Source organism: Meles meles, chromosome 8 (assembly GCF_922984935.1).
Source record: "Meles meles chromosome 8, mMelMel3.1 paternal haplotype, whole genome shotgun sequence".
NCBI lineage: Eukaryota > Metazoa > Chordata > Mammalia > Carnivora > Mustelidae > Meles > Meles meles.
The window spans coordinates 60,321,953-60,342,466 of NC_060073.1; the positions used below are offsets into that span (position 1 = coordinate 60,321,953).

At 53.9% G+C, this 20,514-nt stretch overlaps 1 protein-coding gene and 1 pseudogene across 1 annotated transcript in view; one reads left to right on the forward strand and one right to left on the reverse strand.

The window, feature by feature from the left end:
* The window catches only part of STARD10 (StAR related lipid transfer domain containing 10), a 23,398-nt gene continuing 2,884 nt past the window's right edge, over positions 1-20,514 (reverse strand). Inside the window, exons 2-6 of the mRNA XM_046016443.1 lie at positions 3,826-3,973; positions 3,151-3,254; positions 2,472-2,589; positions 662-714; positions 1-418 (exon numbers count right to left, since the gene is read on the reverse strand). Coding sequence (XP_045872399.1) covers positions 173-418; positions 662-714; positions 2,472-2,589; positions 3,151-3,254; positions 3,826-3,973 — 669 coding nt within the window. The 3' untranslated portion in view covers positions 1-172. The remainder of the gene's footprint in view (positions 419-661; positions 715-2,471; positions 2,590-3,150; positions 3,255-3,825; positions 3,974-20,514) is intronic.
* LOC123949111 lies at positions 4,800-7,038 on the forward strand (annotated as a pseudogene).

Below are 20,514 nucleotides of genomic sequence, written 5' to 3' on the forward strand. Positions count from 1 at the left end.
TGAGGCTGTGAGATCGTTTATTGGGGCTGTGTCCAGCCAGGCCACAGCGCCAGCCTGGGCCGGAGCCCAGCGTCCCTAAGAGGCGCGGGGGTGGGGGAGGGGAGAAAGCGCGGGAGGATCCGCCACCCCGGCCCCACTCCATCTTGTCTTGGTCCCAGCGGTGGTGCCGCGCTCAGGTAAGCGAGGTGTCGTCATCGCTGCCCTCACCGCCTGCGCCCCCCAAGCGCTCCTCCCGGCTCTCTGTCACAGCGCTCTCATCGATGTTCTCCAACGAGTCCGCGTGCTGCACGGAGAGCTCCGACAGCGCCAGGCTCGGCAACGGGCTCTGCTCTGGGTGTAGCCACGGCTTGAAGTGCGGCTGATGCTTCTGCTTCCACTCCGGGTACTTGACGCATGCCTTGTACATCTTCTTCATGGCCTGTGGGGCCGCCGCACAGCCAAATCAGGGGTGGACGCGGAGCGGGACTGCATCTTCGCCAAGTCCCAGCCTGCGCCCTCCAGCGGCTCAGTCCCCTGCTCCCGGTATCCTGACTCTGGCCCATTTCATGACTCCGCCCCTCAGCCCTGACTCCGCCCCCTGACTCCCACTCCCCATCCTTGACCCACCCCTCCTTGAACCCTTTCCCCCAGCTTCGGTACCCCAAAGTCCCAAGCCACTCACCTTGGGAGCCAGGAACTGAGAAGATTTATTCACTACCCACTTGGGTAAGGAGCCTATGAGAGCAGGAAAGGGTAATGAGGAGAGAAGGAAAGCAGCTGCCTAAGGGACCCAACCCCCAAACGTATATACCATCCCACTCCTTCCAGCCTGGGGCTTCCACAGAGGGTACCCTCTTCTCCCTGAGAGTTGGGGGGAGGCCGTGAGTCAAGTCCTGTGAGACTGCATCATCCTCACTTTCTCTTTCCACCTCAGCCCAAGGTCTCTAGGATCATTCTGTTGTGTCCCCCCAAACCCACCCCATCCACCCCTCCCATCCCTCTGCTGAGCCCCAGAGGACTGCATGGAAGAAAACCACCAGGTCCTAGGTGACCACAGGCTACAAGTAGGTTGAAATCATGACCCACCAAGCTCCCACCCACCACCTCCCCTCCACTGATACCCAACCTGTGAACGGCCTTGAGGCTCAGCCCCTCATCTACCTGTCCTTCCAGGTCCCCTGCCCCAGGAAGTCTAGCTGCTACACAGGCCCCTTGGCTGAGCACCCCACCTTGGTCCGACCTGGAACCCACAACCCAGTTGTCTACCCTTTCTCATTCCCAAGTGTCTACTCTGCCTGACACCCATCACAGTCAGTAAGGAGCAAGAGGGCCCTGGGCCTGGCTCACTGGACCCTCGGTGGGGCTTGGGCACACCCAGGCAAAGATGTTCAGGGCTTACCCATCCTCTACCCAGTCACCCGTTCACGCACTCACTCCACATCCACTCCGTGACGCCTACTCTGGGCCAATCCCCGGGGCCCAAAGAACAGCTCACTGTCTGGGGCCCAACAGTGTGCCAAGGGCTCTGCTGGAGGGGAATGGGCCCACCAAGCAGGGAGCCAGTGGTGAGCTGGGTATCAGAGACAAAGGAGGTGACATCTGAAGCAGCCCTACGGCATGAGGGAGGGAGGAGAGGTGCGAGGCTGAGGGAAACCGCTGCCTACACAGGGAGGTGGGACCATGTAAGGTATGAGGAGGGACTGTGAAAGCCTCTGAGGGCAACGGAAAGCCAGAGAAGAATTCTAATCAGAAGAGAGTCATGTAGAAATATGTGTTTTGGAGAAATTCTTTAGTAGCTCTAAGGACAGACAAGGTGGCCGAGTACGGAGAGAAAGGACAGATTCAGGAGCTATTTAGGAGGTAGAATCAATAAGAATGGGTGGCCAGATTTGGGAGCCAAGCAGAGGGCACTCCTGTCAACCCCCAGATTCTTGGCATGGGTGACTGGGGGTTGTGGCTTAGGAGAAGGCATAACCTAGAAGGAGAGAGAGTTCAGCATGGGATACAGTGACTCTCAAGTCCTGGAAGACATCTGGAGGGATGAATCCAGGAAGCCAATGGCTGCAGGGATCTGGATACTAGCAGAAACGCATGTCAGCTGGCCGCAGAGCCTGGGGAACAGCTGAGCCCTCCTGAGGGAAAGAGTATTGAGACATGGAAAACTCGGGCTGCTGGGATGGGCAAGGGTAGGAGCCAGCAAGACAGACAGGGTGAGAGCAACTAGTGAGCGGGAAACACGTCAGAGCCAGGGCGCGGGGGTCCAGGAAAAGAGCTCCAGGCCTCATCGTGGAGCAGCACCTACCACCTTGGCCTTTGTTTTTCAAACCATTATCAAGTCTTGCACCTTGGTTCCAATGATATTCTGGATGGAGAGGCCCCCAAATATAAAATAGCTCCAGACAGAGGCCCTTTTTGATCCCTAGAAGATCAGGTCACATCCCCTGTGGTATAGGAAAGGATCCCCTGATGGGCTCCTGGGGCCAAGCCCTCACCTTTGGGGTCCACCTGGGCCAGGTAGGTGATGACGCAGCTCTTGGGCCCCGTGCTCTGGATGAGGTAGCCCGTCTGGATGGACACAGCTCGGACCAAGTCTTTCCGAGGCGGGTATTTCTGGGGATGGAAGGCAAAGGGAGGTGAGACTCAGGGTTGGGGCAAAAGAAGTGTCTTTGTGAGTACACACACACACACACAAACACGCACACATAGAGGTAGCTAGTTCGAAACTCCTGGCATACACTCCAAGCCAGGCCTGATGCAGGAGAAAGGGAGGACTCAGACTAGGTCACCTCTGCCTCTCTTAAGCTCCCCCCGCTCTTCCCAGGAATGCCCCCAGTCTGCAGTCAGGGGTCATGAGCACATAGGTGGGCAAGCACACACATTCCTCTTTGCCCAGGCCAGAGCAAGGTGGCCCAGCCTCAGAGAGGGTCAGAGAGCCCTGCCTCTCACCCCTTGCACCCCTTTCCCAGCCAGCCCATCTCACTTGCCCACAGGGATGGTCTACATCACCCTCTTCTCAACGATTTGAGAGCTGAGCAGGGAGACCAGAGCCAATATTCTCACTATGTAGGAAGGAAACTGAGGGTTGGCGGCCTCTTCCTGGGCCGGCCTGCTGGCCTGGCCATACCCGGCCCCTTCCCCTGCGCCCCCAGCAGGGAAGGCAGGTAGACTCACAGGGTGTTTGACTGAGTAGTTCATAATGATGTAGTCAGTACCCATGGGGAGCCAGGAGCGGAGGGTGATGACATCACGGTTCTTCAGGGGCTTTGGACACCTCCCTGTGGAGTGCAAGGGACAGTTCAGCCAGGCCACCGGCCTGTCTACCTGCAAGGGAGGGCACAGCTGAGGCAGGCACAGAGATGTCTCATCAACTGCCAGTTCTCCCTGATCCGAATGGGTACCCCAACCCCTGCCAGACCACAGTCCCAGAGCTAAGGCTAGGAGAGAGAAAGGACAGAACCCTCTCCTCTCCCCTCTGGTCTCAGGGACCACCTCACTGCCTCCCGTGGCCCTTCCCTTGCTGACCTGGCTGTTTGTGTGATCGTGAGTATATGGGAGAACGACGTTACCGTGAGTGTGTGTGTCTGACGATGTATGACTGGGAGCATACGGCACGAGGCCTGCATACGTGGGCTGCAACGTGACTGTGTACACATGTGTGGAATGTGTATCCATGAATATGTGTGTGTGCTCATGTACGCCAGGGAGGGCGACCCTCCATCTTCAGCACTTGGGTGTCGGAGCCGCCTGGCCGCAGGAGTGAGCGCAGGGTGGGCAGGAGGGAGAAAGAGGCTGGGCTAGAGGCCCGGGTGGGGGCGGAGAGCTGGGATGGTGCTTGTGGCTGCTCACAAGAGTAATAGCCCACGTCAGCATTGACTGTCAGGCGGGCGATGTCGAAGGTCTCAATGACGTTGCTGTCCCACTTCTTTCGATACTCAATGTCGTGGAGCACGTCATAGAGCGTCTCGGCTGGCACGTCTCGGCATTCCATCCGGCACTGTGGACACACACAGGGGGTGTCAGGGCCACACAAGTTTCCACGCCCCGGCCAGGAGACCCAAGTGGGGACAGGCAAGAAGAGGAGAAGACGGACAGAGAAGAACAGCAGCTCTGAGGCCAGCACGGGCTGACCTCTTGCTGTGAGCCCTGTCCAGCCCTCCCAGCAGCCGCCTGTGCCAGGAGACAGACAGCCCCTAGCAAACCTCCCCTTCCATCCCAGTCTCCTTCTCCAGGAAGACTTCTTGAATGACCAGGCCAGAACTTCTGGACTCCCAGACACTAAATCTCTCTCTCGGTGCAGTCCCAGACTCCTGAATATCATGGCTGAGGCTCACAGCTGACTCAGTGCAGAACGTGGAATAGGTACATGTTAAATGAATTGAAAGCATAAATAAACAAATGCCTAAATGGATGGTTTTTTTCATCCGTGAGACTCACTACCATATCATTTGTATGCTTTTTTTTTTTTTTAAATCCAACAAACATCTCTGGATTTTTAAAAAAGATTTATTTCTTTGATAGGGAGAACACAAGTAGGCAGAGTGGCAGACAGAGAGAGAGGAAGAAGCAGACTCCCTGCTGAGCAGAGAGCCCGATGCGGGACTCGATCCTAGGACCCTGGGATCATGACCAGAGCCGAAGGCAAACGCTTAAAGACTGAGCCACCAGGCACCCCATGGATTTTTTTTTTTAAGATTGTATTTATTTATTTGAGGGAGAGAGAGTGAGTGTGGGGTGCCGGGGAGGAGAAGAGGGGGAGGGAGAGGGACAAGCAGACTTTGCATGGAGCACGGAGCCAGACATGGGATGCAGCGCAATCCCAGGACCCTGAGATCCCAACCTAAGCCAAAACCAAGAATCAGATGCTTAACTTACTGAGCTACCCAGGTACCCCCAACATCTTTGGATTTCTTACAGTTTTTAGCCTTGCTCTCAAAGAGCTTTCCATCTAGGGGAGAAAAGAACCAAGGATACTTTTTTTTATTTAACCCTCAAAACAACTCTGTCAGACAAGAAATCCAAGGAGGAACTTGAGGCTGAGAGAGGTTTAGTAACTTTCCTGAGGTCGCCCAGCTGGTAAGCAGCAGAGCCGGGATTTAACCCAGATCATACATCTGTAAAAACAGAACTATGTTAAGTTTGCACTCAGCAAGATGAAACTTAGCTCATGTCTTTGTTCTGTGATTTTTTTTCACCTCAAAGCTCCAAACCCCAGAATCAAGTTCCCCTTAGCAACTGGACGAGTTTTCTTGTATAGTTTAAAAAGTTCTCCCAGAACTGGGCATTCAGATGGTGCCAAGGGAGCCGCACATGTTACTAAAAAAGGGGATCTATGTAACCATATGAGGGCGAGTCATACTGCCTTTCCTCTAACCTTGTGTTAGGCCTTGGCACACTAATGGTGAGGAAAGGCCACAGGAAGGGCACATCACCACCTACCAGGTATTCTAGGCATCAGTGAACTCATCAAGCCTGGGATATACTTCACTTTACAGAAAATACGGAGGATAGAGAACCAGCTAAATTTCACAATACAACTGAAGGCAGATGGTGAGGCACTCTCCAAGGCCACTGATCCAGTTGCTTCTACAGGTCAACGTCATAATGAAGGGTCTGGGCTAGACTGACAGGACCCAAGAACCAGATAGAAGGTGTGGTCCTGGATTGCATGCTGACCTGGACCAAACAGCTCTAAGGGCTATATTTGAGATGACTGGAGAAATGTGGATATCTTCTGAGTATTAGGTGCACTGAAAATTTACTGAAACAAAGTGGTAGAATGCTGCCTGAGGAAAAGCAGGTTCCAAAATGGAATGCGCAGTATAAGCTCACTGTGGAGGAAATCTATGCACAGAAAACCCTCGGGAAGAATAATCACTAAAGTGTTAACAGCAGCAATCTTGAGATGATGAGAATATGATGGTTTTCTTTTTGCTGTATTTCTTGTTTTCTAAAATGTATAGTACTGCTCCTACAATAATGACAAAATTTAAGTAGAAAGGTCGCCCAGAGGTACTGAGAGGGGTGCACTAACCAGATGCCAGGTACTACCCTTCCCCCAGACCCCTGCTTCTCCTCTCCACCCCCTTCTTCCTCCAGCAGAGGAGAGAGTCTTCCTTTTTCCCCTCCAGGCACTATCCTAAGTGCTTTACACACATTACCACATTTTGTTCTCACAGAAAGGCTCTGAGGTATTAGCCCCATTTTAGAATTAGGACAACCCTCGAAGTTCCCTTTCCAACCTGGGTCTGGCAGAATGGCTCCTGCAAAGAAGTGTGGTGAGAAGAGGAAGGGCCATTCTGCCACGAACGATGCAGTGACCAGAGAATACGCCACTGACATTCACGAATGCATCTGTGGAGTGGGTTGCAAGAGGCGTGGCCCTCAGGCACACAGAGAGATCTGGAAATTTGCCATGAAGATGGGGACTCCAGATGTGCACCAGGCTCAACACAGCTGTCTGGGCCAAGGGAATAAGGAATGTTCCCTACTGTACTCGTGTGCAATTGTCCGGAAAACATAACAAGGGTAAAATTTCGTCAAACAAGCTTCATAGGCTGGTTACCCAGGTGCCTTTCAAAAGTCTACGGACAGTTCATGTTGATGAGGACTAACTGCTGACTCTCAAAGAAAGGTCTAAAACACAAAAGGAAGGGAGGGAGGGACGGAGGGTGGGAGGGTGGGAGGAGGGAAGGAAGGAAGAAAAACAAACAAAAAAAAGAAAGCTCAAAGACAGGCTCCAGCCTGCAAAGATTTACTGTGTGACCCTGAACAAGTCACCCTCCCTCTCTGCTCTTCTTCGGGATGAAAGGGTATGACTCCAGATCCAATCAGTTAACTAACAGGCCCCAATTCCAGTCCTGTGCAGAGCACAGAAGAATCAGAGTTGACTCAGGCCTGTGCTCCAGAGGCTTTCAGTTGAGGGAGGAGACTAACTTGACAATGGAGAAGTAGTCCAAACCACCCGATGAGGGCACAAAGGAGGAGGTCAGCTCTGCAAGGTGAAGGGAGGCATCGGGCTGCACAGAGAAGCTGTCTGGAAGGCAGGTGTCTGCCGAGGGCCCTGGAAGAGAGAGAAGCCAGGGAACAGGTACAGAGGCAAACGAGAGTGAGGTGTGTAGGCAAGCCACGTTCTGTCTGCTCCAGTCCCTCTGGGGTGTTGTAGCCTTGTGTAGGTGTGTAGGTCCTTGTTCCAGGTCCAGAGAAATGTGTGATTCTGGGGCTGGGTCAGCAAGTAAGGACACACTCACAGAGCGATAGGGACCTTGCCCTGCAGACACATCATGAAGGGCTCCCACTGGTTCAGTGAGCGACTTGTCAGGGTTTGCCCAAGGCTTTGCCAGTTTTAGCAATGAAAATCCCACATCCTGGGAAACCCCTCAGTCCCAGACAAACTAGGACAGTTGGCCACCTACCACAGACTAAAGCTGGGACAACCCATGTATTAAAATAGTGACAACAGATTGTATTCCACAGAACAAAATAGGAAACCAAAGGAAATATAGATATGAATAAATAAAATTAATGTCTGATGAGGAATAGGGTATTTACATCGTTTCAAAGTAACTTCCCATCAAATACTTATAAATTACAAAGGGAAAAATGAGTAACTTCACTGTAGAGAAGCAGGGAAGACACCTCCTAAACCAAGTGATCCCAGCGAACTTATTAGTAAGGAGACAAATTGGCACTGGCTGTCGCCTGACAGGACATGATGAAGAGAATACAGGCAACACTTACATGACGTTTCTGCCAAAGATGCATAAACACAATCGAATCATTGGGAAAATCAGACAAACCCCAAATAAAGGACTTTTACAAAAGTCCCCCCTGCTGAGTGTCAGGGTCTGGACAGGCAAAGAAGGCCTGGGGAACTCTACCAGACTGAAGGAGACAGCAGATGGACTGACTGATGGACACAGGAGTGAATGCTGTGCGGGCAGTGAGGGAACAAAGCGAGGGAAGGGCTGGGACGGAGAGAAAGGTGGTGGAGAAGATGGCAGAGGTCAGACCAGCGGTGATAGCTGTGGGATGACCTCTACCCAGTAGTCCTGTGGAGGTCTGGATGCTGCAGTGGCCTGTCAATGCACATGCACGCTTTACCCCCAAATTATGAGCAGGCATCACTCCCACACTGCCAGGTAGGAGCCCGACACCCAGGAGCCGCAGCAACCAGAATCACAGGGCAGGAAAGGCAGTCGAGCAGGGATCCAGAACCTGCTCTTCCTGTCCTCCCAGCTCTCAAGGAGCACTCGAGGGCGGCCTCTGGGAAAATAGGACTTGTCTAACCAAAGCCAGCTTGCAAAGCTGACTTGGCTCTGCAGGTCCTCAGAGGTGTTCTCTGGGCCCTGAGTGTGTGTAGAGGGGCCATGACAACAGGATTCTGCTCTTAGCTTAGAACCCTACCTAAGACTGCCTCCTGCCCCTGGCCAGGCTCAGCGTCCCCAGGGCCTGGGTACACACTGAGAGGGGACCCACACTGTCCAGACGCTGCCCATTTTCCCTAGGACCTGGGGCTCCTGTGTTTTCCTGAGACAGCAAGCGGTAGTCCGGTAGTCCGATAGTCCAGGTGTGCACAGCCCTGAGGCAGACCCTGCAGGTAAGTATAAACTCTGCATTTCATCTTTTAAATAAAGAGGGAGGGATAAACAAACAAATAAATAAAAAGGGAGGGATGCCTCAGTGGCTCAGTCAGTTAAGTGCCCGAATCTTGATTTCAGCTCAGATCTTGATTTCAGGGTTATAAGTTCAAGCCTCTCATTGGCTTCCATGATGGGCACAGAGCCTACTTAAAATACATACATACATACATAAACAGGGAAACCTCAAAGGTTTCCCAGGCTGGTGGCAGGCTCCTGGGCAGGCCAGCAGCAGGGCCCTGCTGGCAGGGCAGGAAGCCTGGCGGGAGCGAGGGCACTGCAGGCAAAGAAGCAGGCAGGCTGTCTGGCTGGTCCAGAGAATGGAGTGGAGAGTGACCATGGGTGTTCTCACCCTGCCTGGCTCCTGGCCGTGCTCTTTCTACAGCCTCCTAGAGGCAGTGCAGCTGTGCCAAGAGGTGTAAATTACACCCAGCATTGCTCCTGCCCGCAGTGGCAGCCACTACATGTGCGAGCTGTAATTCTAAGAGGCTTCAGGAGGGATGGTGCGGGTAGGGATTAGTCACTGGAGAGCACCTGGGAGGCAGGCCTGTAACCGGGATCTGCAGCCATTGGACCCTGGGCAAGTCAGTCACTTGGGCTGGCCCTCTGGGAGCTCCCCCAGCAAACCGGACCAGAACCGAAGGGAGGCCGCTCTGGCTACTCAGTGAGGGTGCCACTAGCTGCAGAACCCTCCGAGCTTGGGTGCAGCAGGGAAACTGACTTGCAGCTGAAAAAACTGAGGCCCAGAGGGAGCAGGTGACGCCAGGAAACTATAGACGGTGTCTCCCCTTCCCTTCTCGCTAGCCCCAGGAGGCAGCAAACAGAATGCTCAGAACCCGGGGACCACCACACCCATAGAGCCACGGTCAGCAGGGACTGGCCAAGTGAGGAAGGTCCTCAGGGAAGAGTCCAGCAGGTTTTGAGTCTGGCACTCCCATCTTCCAATTCCAGTTCCTCCTCTGGGCACAAACTTCCAAGTCTTAGTTTCTTCACATGAAAAATGAGGGTAATAATAATACCTATCTCATGGGGCTGTTGGGATCAAATTAAATGAGATAATGTGGTGATATGCCTGGTACACGGTAAATACACAAACACAGCGGCTGCTCTGGCTTTAGCAGGCTTCCGTGAGCAGCTGCTCACCCTTCCGCAGACCAGGACCAGGTCCCATTGGCACGTGCTGCCTCGTATTTTGTGGCCTGCGTGCTCCTCTTGCCTCTCCCTGGCCCTGCCTGTCTGTCCATTCATCCATTCACCATTCTCTGGAGTCCGCTGTGTGCCAGGCCTGCAACTGGGCAGTAGGGCCTCCGGAGTGAACCAGGAGCCCCAACAAGCGGGCGGCACAAGGGACAAGGACACAAAATCCCATTAGAGGATGAGCTGGGGTCCGGGGAGAGGAACACAGTGACTGTGGGAGTAGAGGGCAATGAAGCTAAAAGGGAAAGGAGTGGAAATGCCTCTAGGGGGGAGAGGCCGTTACAGCAGAAGGACTGCTGGGCACCAAGCTGTACCTCATTCTGCCCCTCCCTGTCTCCTACCCCTTGCCCTGTGCTTCTCTGGAGACCTTCCCAGGGCTCAGCTTCCTAAAGTAGAATCTCCATGGGAGGGAGGGAAGTGGTAGGGAGAGGGGCTGAAGTTTCTCCCAAGACCCAGGGAGATAGCTGACCCCAGACAGGGGAAAAGAAGTCAGGTCACCTCCATGGGGCTGCCATAGGGCCTTGAGGGCCAAAGGTCAGGGCCGTAACATGCAAACTGACGGGAAGGTGGACCAAGTTTGACCCTTATCCTCAGACCTCACACAGCAGGTCTCCGGTATCCTTGCCTATGGGATATGTGGGCACACAGATTATCCCAAAGTCCTAGCTAGGGACCCAGGGGATAAGCTCTTCTCCACCACTCTTCAGTGACCACTGGGGAACGTGCGGCCCAGAGAAGGTAAGGGATCCGTGTGGGCTCTTACCATCCCACAGGCTGTGTTGACTGCTCACCACACTGCATTTTAGTAGACAGTGTTGTAAGAGGAATAACTGTTATGCAAATCATCTGTTCCCAACAGAACCATATTCAAATCAAAGGGAAGTGTTCCTGCCTGCGGGTGGGTCACTCAGTATCAAATCACTCATAGCCCTGAACCAAAGCCACAACCTCAATAACCATTACCATGTATTAAGGGCTCAAAATCACTACATAATTCATCATCACAAAGGAGACGACAGCTCCTGGCCCATGGACCCCACAGGAACCGACATTTAGGTCAAAGTGCCTCTGCCAGTTGTGAAGGTCACCAAGCTGCAACCTCTACACTAACACTGTCTCTGAGCCTCCCAGCCCCACAGTGGGTATCATCATCCCCATCTTACAGATGCAAAAACTGAGGCCCAGAGAGTTATAAGGATTGACCTCAAGGCTAACAGTGGTGAAGCAGGGAACCAGCAGCTGCTTGTGCCTGACCCCAAAGTGTCAAGACTTTCTGCTACCTTCCTCAGGGGGTAGGACCAGCCCAGCTTAAACACCACGCAGGAGCTGGAGACTTAGCTAACTGATGGTTATTATGCAGAACTCACAGGATTCAGGAGGCAAGGCCCATATATTCTTCCTTGGGACAAAGTTCTTCACTGCATCCTTGGACCTCACTGGGCTCAAACACAAAGCCTTTCCAAAACTTAGCCCTGGAGCTCTGCACCTGGAAGACCCCTGAGGAGGTTCCAGCCATCGCACTGCCCAGCCAGACCCAGCCAGGCCCCACGGCTCAGAGCTGACTCAGCAGATCCTTTCTGGCCTTGGCTTGGGCAAAAGACTTCAGCTCTGAGTCCCCGTTATCTTCATCTGTCAAACAGAGATAATCCTCCCCTCAGAGAGGAGCTGCGAGGATTAAATTAGTCTTGTACATAAAGCCTGGGCAGTAGGTGCCCTTCCTCCAGCCCCAAGCTCTGGCAGCTTCCCCGACTTCTCAGGCCCTGCCGACAGGAGTACCTTCTCGTTAATCCCCAAACGGCAGGACATACGGGGCCAGGGAACAAAGTTGAAAAACACAAAAATGCCCTAGATCCCTCCACAGGGTGAACGGACAGAGAGTGGGGTGGATGGGCCTCTTCCGCCAGGGAAGGGCCCTACACAAATGCACCAGCTGCCCCCCACGGCCAGGCAGCACAGACTCCATGTCAGCCCGGGTGCTGAGAGATGCAGACTGGCCTGGGGCACAAGGCCTATGAGAGGCTCCCCTTCAGCAGCCCCTCGACCCTCTCTCCTCTGGGTCCCCCTCCCAGGACCCCCACTGTCTGTCCCAAAGGCCCCAAGAGGCCAACATCGAGCTGAGCTGATGGAGAACCCGCCCTTGCCTCTAGGTTTCTGGGGCTCCCAGAATGGAGACTTCTAAGCCCTTCCTCCAAGGCCCCCCACCAAATCTCAAGAAGAGCTCAAGGACACTGACAGAGGGGGTCAGAGAAAGTGGGCAGTGGGGTGTGGGAAGAGAGAGGTCTGATCAGTCCTACTTTCCCAGGGCTTTCCTTCCCTGGCTCCTTCTCTATTTTGTTTCTGAACTTCAGCCTGGCTGCAGCCAGCCCAGTCCTTAAATCCTTCAGGTTAGCCTGGGGGCCTCCTTCCTGTCTCCTCCACTCTCCAGGCCTCCCTCCATCAACACACACTGCAATGCACTGACTTGCCCTGGCGCTATGGCCCCTTGTTCATCTTGGCCTCCCCTGTGTCTGGCACAGTTTAGTCAAGAACTGTTTCTGAATGGAAGGGATGGACAGATGAGACAACGAAGAGGTTGTGCCTGTGTAGGCTTCCTCTGGCTTTCAGAGTGCAGTTCTGAGCCATGGCCGGTGGTCCTTAGTGCTTCTGTGGAATCAGAAGGAAGAGTCGTCGTGAAAACCTCCAGACTCTGGTAGAATTCTCTATGGCACTTGTGGCTGATGTCTCCTTCTGCCATTACCCTTGCATGAAATGTCGGGTGGGGGTAGGGGGTCAGAGACAGGCTTCAGGGAAGAGTCTGGGACTTGCTGAAAGATCTTTCACAGTTCCAATAAAATAAATTTAAATTATACCGAGGTCCCAATTTATATTTAGGAAAATAACAAAAATAAAGAAAATACCCATGGCTTGTGAGGATATGGTAAAACTGTTATATAGTTAGTGACAGCAAAAAATTGACTCCACTATTCCGAAAACCAATTTGGCAAATATTTTTAAAATCATAAAAATGTCTTTCAGGGGCACCTGGGTGGCTCAGCCAGTTAAGTGTCTTGCTTTTGGCTCAGGTCGTGATCCCGGGGAGCTTGTTTCTCCCTCTCCCTCTGCCTGCTGTGCCCCCTGCTTGTGCTCTCTCCCTCTCAATCTCACTGTCAAATAAATAAATGAAGTCTTTAAGAAAAGAAAAGGAAAAAAAAGAAAAATGTCTTTCAACTCAGTTCCTGGAATCCCAGGATCAGAAATTTATATTCAGGAAAAAACATACCAAAAAGCTGTTACAATATTCATGCCTATATTATTGCATTTATAATTAGCAAAATATATGGAGAGCAACCTGGAACACCACCCACAGCTGGGCCGGGTTGGGTTAAGAACTGAGAACTGAGAACTGGGGGCTCCCCAGGGCGAGGTTGGTTCTGAACCCTTGGAACCTAGACTAGGACAGGCAGGGAGCAGCTGAGGGAAAGGTTTGGGAATTAATAATTCTGTAGCAATATTAGAAACTTTTACTGACGTAATGTTAAATGAAAGAAAGAAGATACAAATCTGTACGTGTGCCAAGGGCTAAACCATGTATAAATTGTCTACACCATGGAATGAGAGTTGGGAGAAAACAAAGAAATGTTTTGCATAGGAATTGAGGCTTTGGGTGATTTTTCATTTTTGGATTCTTGGTACAACACAGTTTATACAAGGCATGGAAACTATACTTTTTCCCCCTGCGTTGAGAGTGTTGTCCAGAATCCAGAGGTCCTCATTCCCTGGACCTGGAAGTCTGGGTGGAGCTGAGCAGGGGCCTGAGGCTGCCCAGGCTGAAGCCGAGTCAGCCTGGAAACGCTCCCTATCACCTGCTCATGCTGGGAGTGGAAGGTGGGCGGGGGGTGGGGGGGGGGGTGCTGTGTCCTCGGGCTGCACAGGCAATGAGGGCCACGGGCTGCGGGGCAGGCCAAGAAGGAAGCCAGTCCGCAGCTACAAGGCTGAGCACTCAGTGGAGTCCTACAGGATAAAGGGAAGAGCAGAAGGCGCTCAGATGAAAAGGAGGGGGAAGAGCTCCGGGCAGAGGTGCCAGTGTGAGTCTGGGCCTGGCAACGACCTGGACTGGCTGGAGGAAGGGGAGGAGGGGAGGGCTCAAGAGTTCCATCAGGTAACCTGAGTGAACAAGGAAGGAGGCAGGAGAAAACAGAGCTGTCCCTTGAGAACCTCAGACTGTTCATTCATTCATCCGTTCAGCAAATGTTAACAACGTGCCAGGCTCTGTGCTAAGAGCTTTACAAATTAACTTAATTCCATCCTCTCAATTACCTGGGAGGAGGGAGATTATGCCCATTTGTAAATGGTGGCTCAAAACAGTGAAGTGAAGGAACCCACCCAAACCCCAGTATGAGCCCCAGTTGCCTCCTGAGTCTGCTCCGGCCAACCACGCTGGGCCCTGTGCTGCTCTCCATCCAGGGCTGAGAGGCTCACACCGGCTCTGCCTCCTTCCCCCAGCACCCCCACCCTGTCCCAGTCTCCAGCAGCCTCCATGGACCCCAGCACACCCCTCAGGCTCCAGACCAGCAGGCCCCAGCTCTGCAGCAGCGAGCAGCATCGGGCGCAAACATCACACAAGTTGACCTCCTGGCCTGGAACTCCTGCCACTGTGCTACAGCCCTGGGGGAGGTCGGAGAGGCGGACAGAGGTGGAGTTGAGGGCAGGAGAGCTGGGAGAGGTGGACAGTGGGTGGGCCTGGAGGAGAGGGGTAACTCGAGAGACAAGACAAGGGCCAGGGCTAACACACAGACACAAAGACAAAGATATATTGGAGAAGCACCTTCTAGGGCTTCAGGGACTGCCAGAGGCCTGATGCCCCAAAGCACTCTCTCCAGTAAGCTCCAGACTTCATCTTCAGTGGCCTCCTGGGCATCACACCCAAGCACACACTCACCCCGTCCAGTGCTGCCATATTATCTACCCCAATGCCCACTGCCCTCCCCTCTCCTCCAGCACCTGGCACCTGGGCACGGTTTTGGACTCGTCCCTCACTCCAATCAGAGTTCCGCTCAGCCACCACCTTCCAACACCTCCTGCTCACCAATCCGAGGCAGGCATCCCCATCCTCCCTTGAACCACTGCAGCCGCATCCTTGTCTCTGGTTTCCTGGCTCCCAGGCCAGTGCTTCCCCTGCCCAAGGGAACTTCCTAAAAGCCAGAACTGAGGGTGGTATAGGCTTGAAAGTCCCTGCTGTCTCTTTCTCTGCCTTCGGGCCCGGATCCCAACTCCAAAATGTCCTCCTCTCTCTGGCTCCGCCTCCGCTCCTTTTCACTCTGTCTGTACTCCTGCCTCTGGGAGCCCTTGGCACTGAGGGATTTGTGGAGAATTGCTCAGCTTGCAGCCTGGCTCCTGCCAGGCTCCCAAGGCCCTGCCCAGACAGCCCCCACCACCACCATGCTGTCTACCTTGGGGTCCCCACCAGAGTTCTCTTGGAGGGCTGTCCCCATCACCATCGGACTCCCAGCTAGGCCGTAGGGGTAGGGCCTGGGTCTGACCCATCTTCAGGTCTCCAGCACCTTCACACTGGCTGAGGTGGGGCAGAGTGGGTGGGAGGCATGAGAAGAGGTTTGTTGACTGAATAAATAACAGGGACAGAAAAAAACATGGACAGAAAGGGACAAGTAGAGACATAAAGGAAGAGGTGGTAACCCTCGGACAAGGGGACAAAACACACCCCAAGAGGAGACTCTGAGAGCCAGAGGTAGGCCCAGGGGCCAGGCCAGGAGGCTGGATGGAGGCAGGGAGGGCAGAGCTGTGGTAGAGCCAACCCTGAGCCCCAGGCCGGAGCCGCCAGGAGACAGCTGAGGAGACATAATTGGATCAGAGACAACTCTGCTGCAGTTAGGGGGCGTGACTCACACACACACAGTAACGCCAGACACAGAAACACACAGTCCCACATTCAGAGGCACACACACACACACACACACACACACATCCAATACAATTTACTGACCCTCGTCAGAGTTGGCACGGGGGCACCTGGGAGGAGGCTCATATCACACACACAGTCGCCCGCAATCCAGCTCCCCACACAGAAGATGCACACGGAGAAGGCCAGACAAGCCCTATCACATCACCCTGTCCTCATGACACACAACCACCATCTGGTATCTTATTTAATTATCGGTTTGCTTCTGTTTTCTCTGGTCTCCGCCTCAGAATGTAAGCCCATAACAGCAGGGTCTGAGCTGTCTGATTTGCCACTAAATTCCTAGATATAACACAATACTTGGCATACAGTATATGCTCAATAAAAATGTGTTGAATGAATGAATGTTGGAGACACACCTGGGAACTCCATCCACTCTGGTTGTCAGGCCTCTGACTTAAGACATCACTTCTGGGGTACCTGGGTGGCTCAGTCAGTTAAGGATCTGCCTTCAGCTCAGGTCATGATCTCAGGGTCCTGGGATAGAGCCCAATGTTGGACTCCCTGCTCAGCAGGGAGTCTGTTTCTCCCTCCCCACTGCTGCTCACCCTGCTTGGGCTCTCTCACACTCTCTCTGTCAAGTAGATAAAATCTTAAAACAAAAACAACAACAACAACAAAAAAGACTTATCACTTCTTTGGTCCAGAATCAGGTCACAAGCAGTCTGGGGAACCAAAGATATAGACGGGGTGTCCAGGAGATGGTAGAGGGAATCTTAGGAAGCCAGGGACAGATGCAAGTTGTGGCATGAAACCCAAAGGGCATGATTTCAATGGCCCAGGACCACAGTACTCCTCCCACTTCCCGTGTGTGTGTGTGTGTGTACATGTGTACATGTAGATGTGTGCACATTTGCTGCGGGGTGGGGAGGGGCAGTGAACCTGTGCAGGCATTGCTCACCTGCCCCAGGACATGACTCTAGAGACAACAGAGGTAGCAAGTCTTCCAGGAGCCCAGGCTGAGAGGCAGACGAGCAAGTGGTAGGCTAAAGCCCCAGAAAGGAGCTCCAGGTGCTCTGTGTCACCTGCCCCAGGCTCTCTCATGACAGATGAGAGGAGCTTGGATTTGGCATGGGACCCACCACTAAGTCCTAGGCCTGCCACTTTCCTTCACTGTCTGTGTTTCTGAAGGTCCAGGGGCCCCAGAGCACTAAGGCCAGCCCCAGCATACCAGAGGGGATAAAGTGAGGCACCAAGAGAAATAGCCTGACACCTGGTCTAACCAGCTGTCCTTCTGCCTGTTGATGGAGCAGGCTCTTCCACCCAGTCAGGGGCAAAGGTAAAGGGTTGGGGCTGGAATGAGATTTCTAGCCTGTCTATCATGGCGGCAACCTGGTTGCCCAGCCTGTGGCCTCTGGTCCCTCAGGAACAGGCTGGAGTGGCCCAACCAAAGGTCCCAGCTCACGGAAGACTGCCAGGCTTCTGGAGTCATGGCGCCCATGGCCCTGGCTCCAGGTGGCCCCACCAGGCGTGGAGACGCAGGAGAAGAAAGAAAACCCATCTGTCTCCAGGACTCCCTCCTTTCTCTCATCTCCTGAAACTTTAAAGACTCTCGGCTGGAAACTGAGCTGGGGCTCGTTAAAGTTTAAAAGCCAGAGCCTGGGGAGCTGGGCGTGGATGTGCAGAGCCAGCCTGTGGGCTAAGGGCTCTTCTGGCCCCAAGGGGACACTGACTAGAGGCACCCACCTTCACCCCACTTACACTCACAAGGTTCTCGTCCCCAAGGCAGGCAATCAGGGGGCTGTCCAACCACACCCTCTCACAGCCCAGCCTGCACAGCCCAGCCTGCACAGCCCAGCCTGCACACTGCAAAGGGTCATGCTAAAACCGCCAGCTTCCATCCATCCTAGCTCCTCCGTCTCACTAGATGCAGTCGCCGGTCCTGGAGGCATTCCCCACAGCCCCTGCTTTAGCATGGGTCATGGCACCTCTGTCCAGGCAAATACAGATTCCTCCTCCTCCTCCTACCTGCCTTCTTGAAAACCGTCCCCTGGCATCCTGGCACCCGGACCTGCAGGACCCACATCGTAGGCCCTTGGTCTAGCTCTCTATTCACCTCTAACCCTCTGCGTCCCCAGCTCTATCCTAAGTCCCCTGCCTGTCTCCTGATGTGCCGCTCTAGGTCCCACCTCCCCGCCTCTCGCAGCTGCTCCCCTGTCTGGAATGCTCCCAGGGCTATCAAACATGTACATCTCATTCTCCACCCAATTCCAGACGTATCACCTGAGCATTCCAGAAAGCCTTCCCCAGGCCCCAAGGCTGGTTCAGGGCCTCCCTCCGGATCTCCACAGTTCCTGTGACGAGTGTCCATCCATGCACAAGGGAGTTCCTTGAGAACCAGGCATGGGCTGGAGTCCCCTCTTTGTCCCTTACCTCCCACACAGGGCCAGGCAGAGAGGCTATCAGTGAGTGTTCGCTGAAGGAGTGAATGGATGAGATGCCCTCAGAGAGGCCCCACTATCCACGTCTGTGGAATGAGGAAGTTAAAGCTGAGGCAGCGGCAGCAGCATGCTCAAGGCCACGTGGCTGGGCCTCCAGACCATGTGCTCTCTCCCCTACAGCCTCAGCCTTGCCCAGGGACCTCCTCCAGAAAGACCTCCCTCAAGTTTCCAGCCCCCTCTGACCTTTCCCTTTCCTGAGCTCCCTCACAGGAAGGTCCTGACCCTGACTGTCTGGAGGCATGCTCTCTGGGAGCCTGTTTGGTGAAGTAAATGGGCCTCAGCTCTGAGCCACTGCCCCCAGTTGCCCCCACGCCAAGTCAGAGCTAGAGCCAGCCGGGACAGTCTTCAGGACCAAACCCTGGATCCAGGCACCCCATCTAGAGAGCTCTCTGATGGCACAGAGTGGCAAGGCCTTAGCTCACCTTCCTTATTCTGTGCCCAGTGGTACAGACCCCTCTAGCATGGTCTCAGGCCCAAACAACCTCTACAAACCACCTGCCCAGCAGCTTCCTGTAGAGATGGGGAAACTGAGCCCCAGATGCGCAGAGTTCCAGCCTAAATCTAAACTCACTGAGTCCAAGGCCCTAAAACCAGATTAACTCGCACTCTTGCCTCCACAGAGAACTGACTTGGAAAAGTGAAGTGACCTCCAAGGTCCCTCCAAGGACTGGGCTCTTGGTCACCTGGGTCCCCTCCAGGATGTCCTCCCAAAACAACACTGCACAGGGAGACCCAGGCAGGAGAGAAGGGTATGTTTGGACCCATGGCGTTCTAAACACAAAAGGGCCCAATGGTGTTTATAAGCAAGCCCAAAGGAACAGAGAGATCTCAGCTTCGGAGACCCAAGGGCCTGCATTCTGATCCTGCCTCAGTCAACTCTAGCTGTTTGGCCTTGCACAAGTGAATTCCTGCTCTGAGCCTCAGTTTCCACATCCGTTCAATGGTGTTAATAAGACCCACACCACAAGACAGCTGTGAAGACTCAGTGGGAAGCCATAAGGAAAACATCTGTCCCTGCCCCCACCTTCCCCATGACCCTGGGGAGTCTGTTAAGAGTGGTAAAACTGTTATGAGTGAGAAGGGCCAAAAATAAATAAATAAAATTAAAATTAAAATTAAAAGAGTAAGAAGAGCCCTTGGGGATCTGTCAAATAACCCCACATTTCACAGGGGAGTTATTGAGGCACTTAAGAGGGAACAGACTTGAAAGCTTAAAACCTGGGGTGGGAGTGGGGGTACCTTGTGATATGGGAGCCGGGGGACAGAGAGATCAAGAAGGGAAGGGCTGTGGAGCTCTCTCCAGAGCAGAAGGGGAGGAGCCATAGGAAAGGAAGTCAGAGAAGACAGGTTCCCACTGCCCAGCTTCCTGTAGCAAGAGGAACCTCAGGTTCTCAGGCACACTCTCCCAGGAGACGTTCCCACCCCTGCTGCAGCCAGCAAGCCCCTCAAGGCCCCCTGCTCACTGGGCCCACTCCTGCCTCTGTGGTCTGCCTGTGGACATCTGCCCCATGCTGTAGGCAGGGGTCACCTGCCATTGTCATTCCTCTCTTTACTGGGTTCTGGAAACTTCTGAGGACAGGGCCAGGTCTCCTCCACCTCTCACATGGCTGGCCAAGCACAAGGCTAGGCCGGCTGCAGCAGCAGAGAGCCTGAGCACAGGAGCAGCAAGGGCACAGCTTGGCAGGCCACATCACCACCTGCTCTCTGTCCCCTCACTCCTCCTTTCTCCCCCTCTGGCCCCAGCACAGGTGTTCTTAGAGCCGGCACAGAAGGAGAAACAGCTCAGAGAAGGTCAGGGACCCACCTATGGTCATATACTGAGGACACCACCACCAGGACTGGACCCGAGCTGGCCCTGCTTAAATGACCGGCAGACCCCAGAGTTTTGCATTCCTCATACACTCAGACATCGGCCTGGGCATCAAGAGACCTAGGTATGGGTTCCAGTCTGCCTTCTGCCTTAGACCCAGGATCCGTGTTCAACATCTGCCTGTGGGACAAGGCCTACCCTCTCGGGAGGTGGTGTCTACCTCCTCGCCAGGGCCCAAGGCACAGTGCAGCGCCGAGGCCAGGCCAGGCTGGAGGCCAGGAGGGAGGGCAAAGGTGGAGGTGGCCTCCAACAGCCCCTTCCCTTTGTCTTGGCTCTGAATGCTGGTCCCAGAGCCACAGTGGCTCTTAGGGACCTCTGGATACAGAAACAGGGAGAAGATAAGTCTAGAGGAAGAGACACAAGAGGAGATCAATCAGGTAGACAGATAGGCAGGACCCCCGCCCCCCACCCTGGGATCACGAGAACAAGGCATGT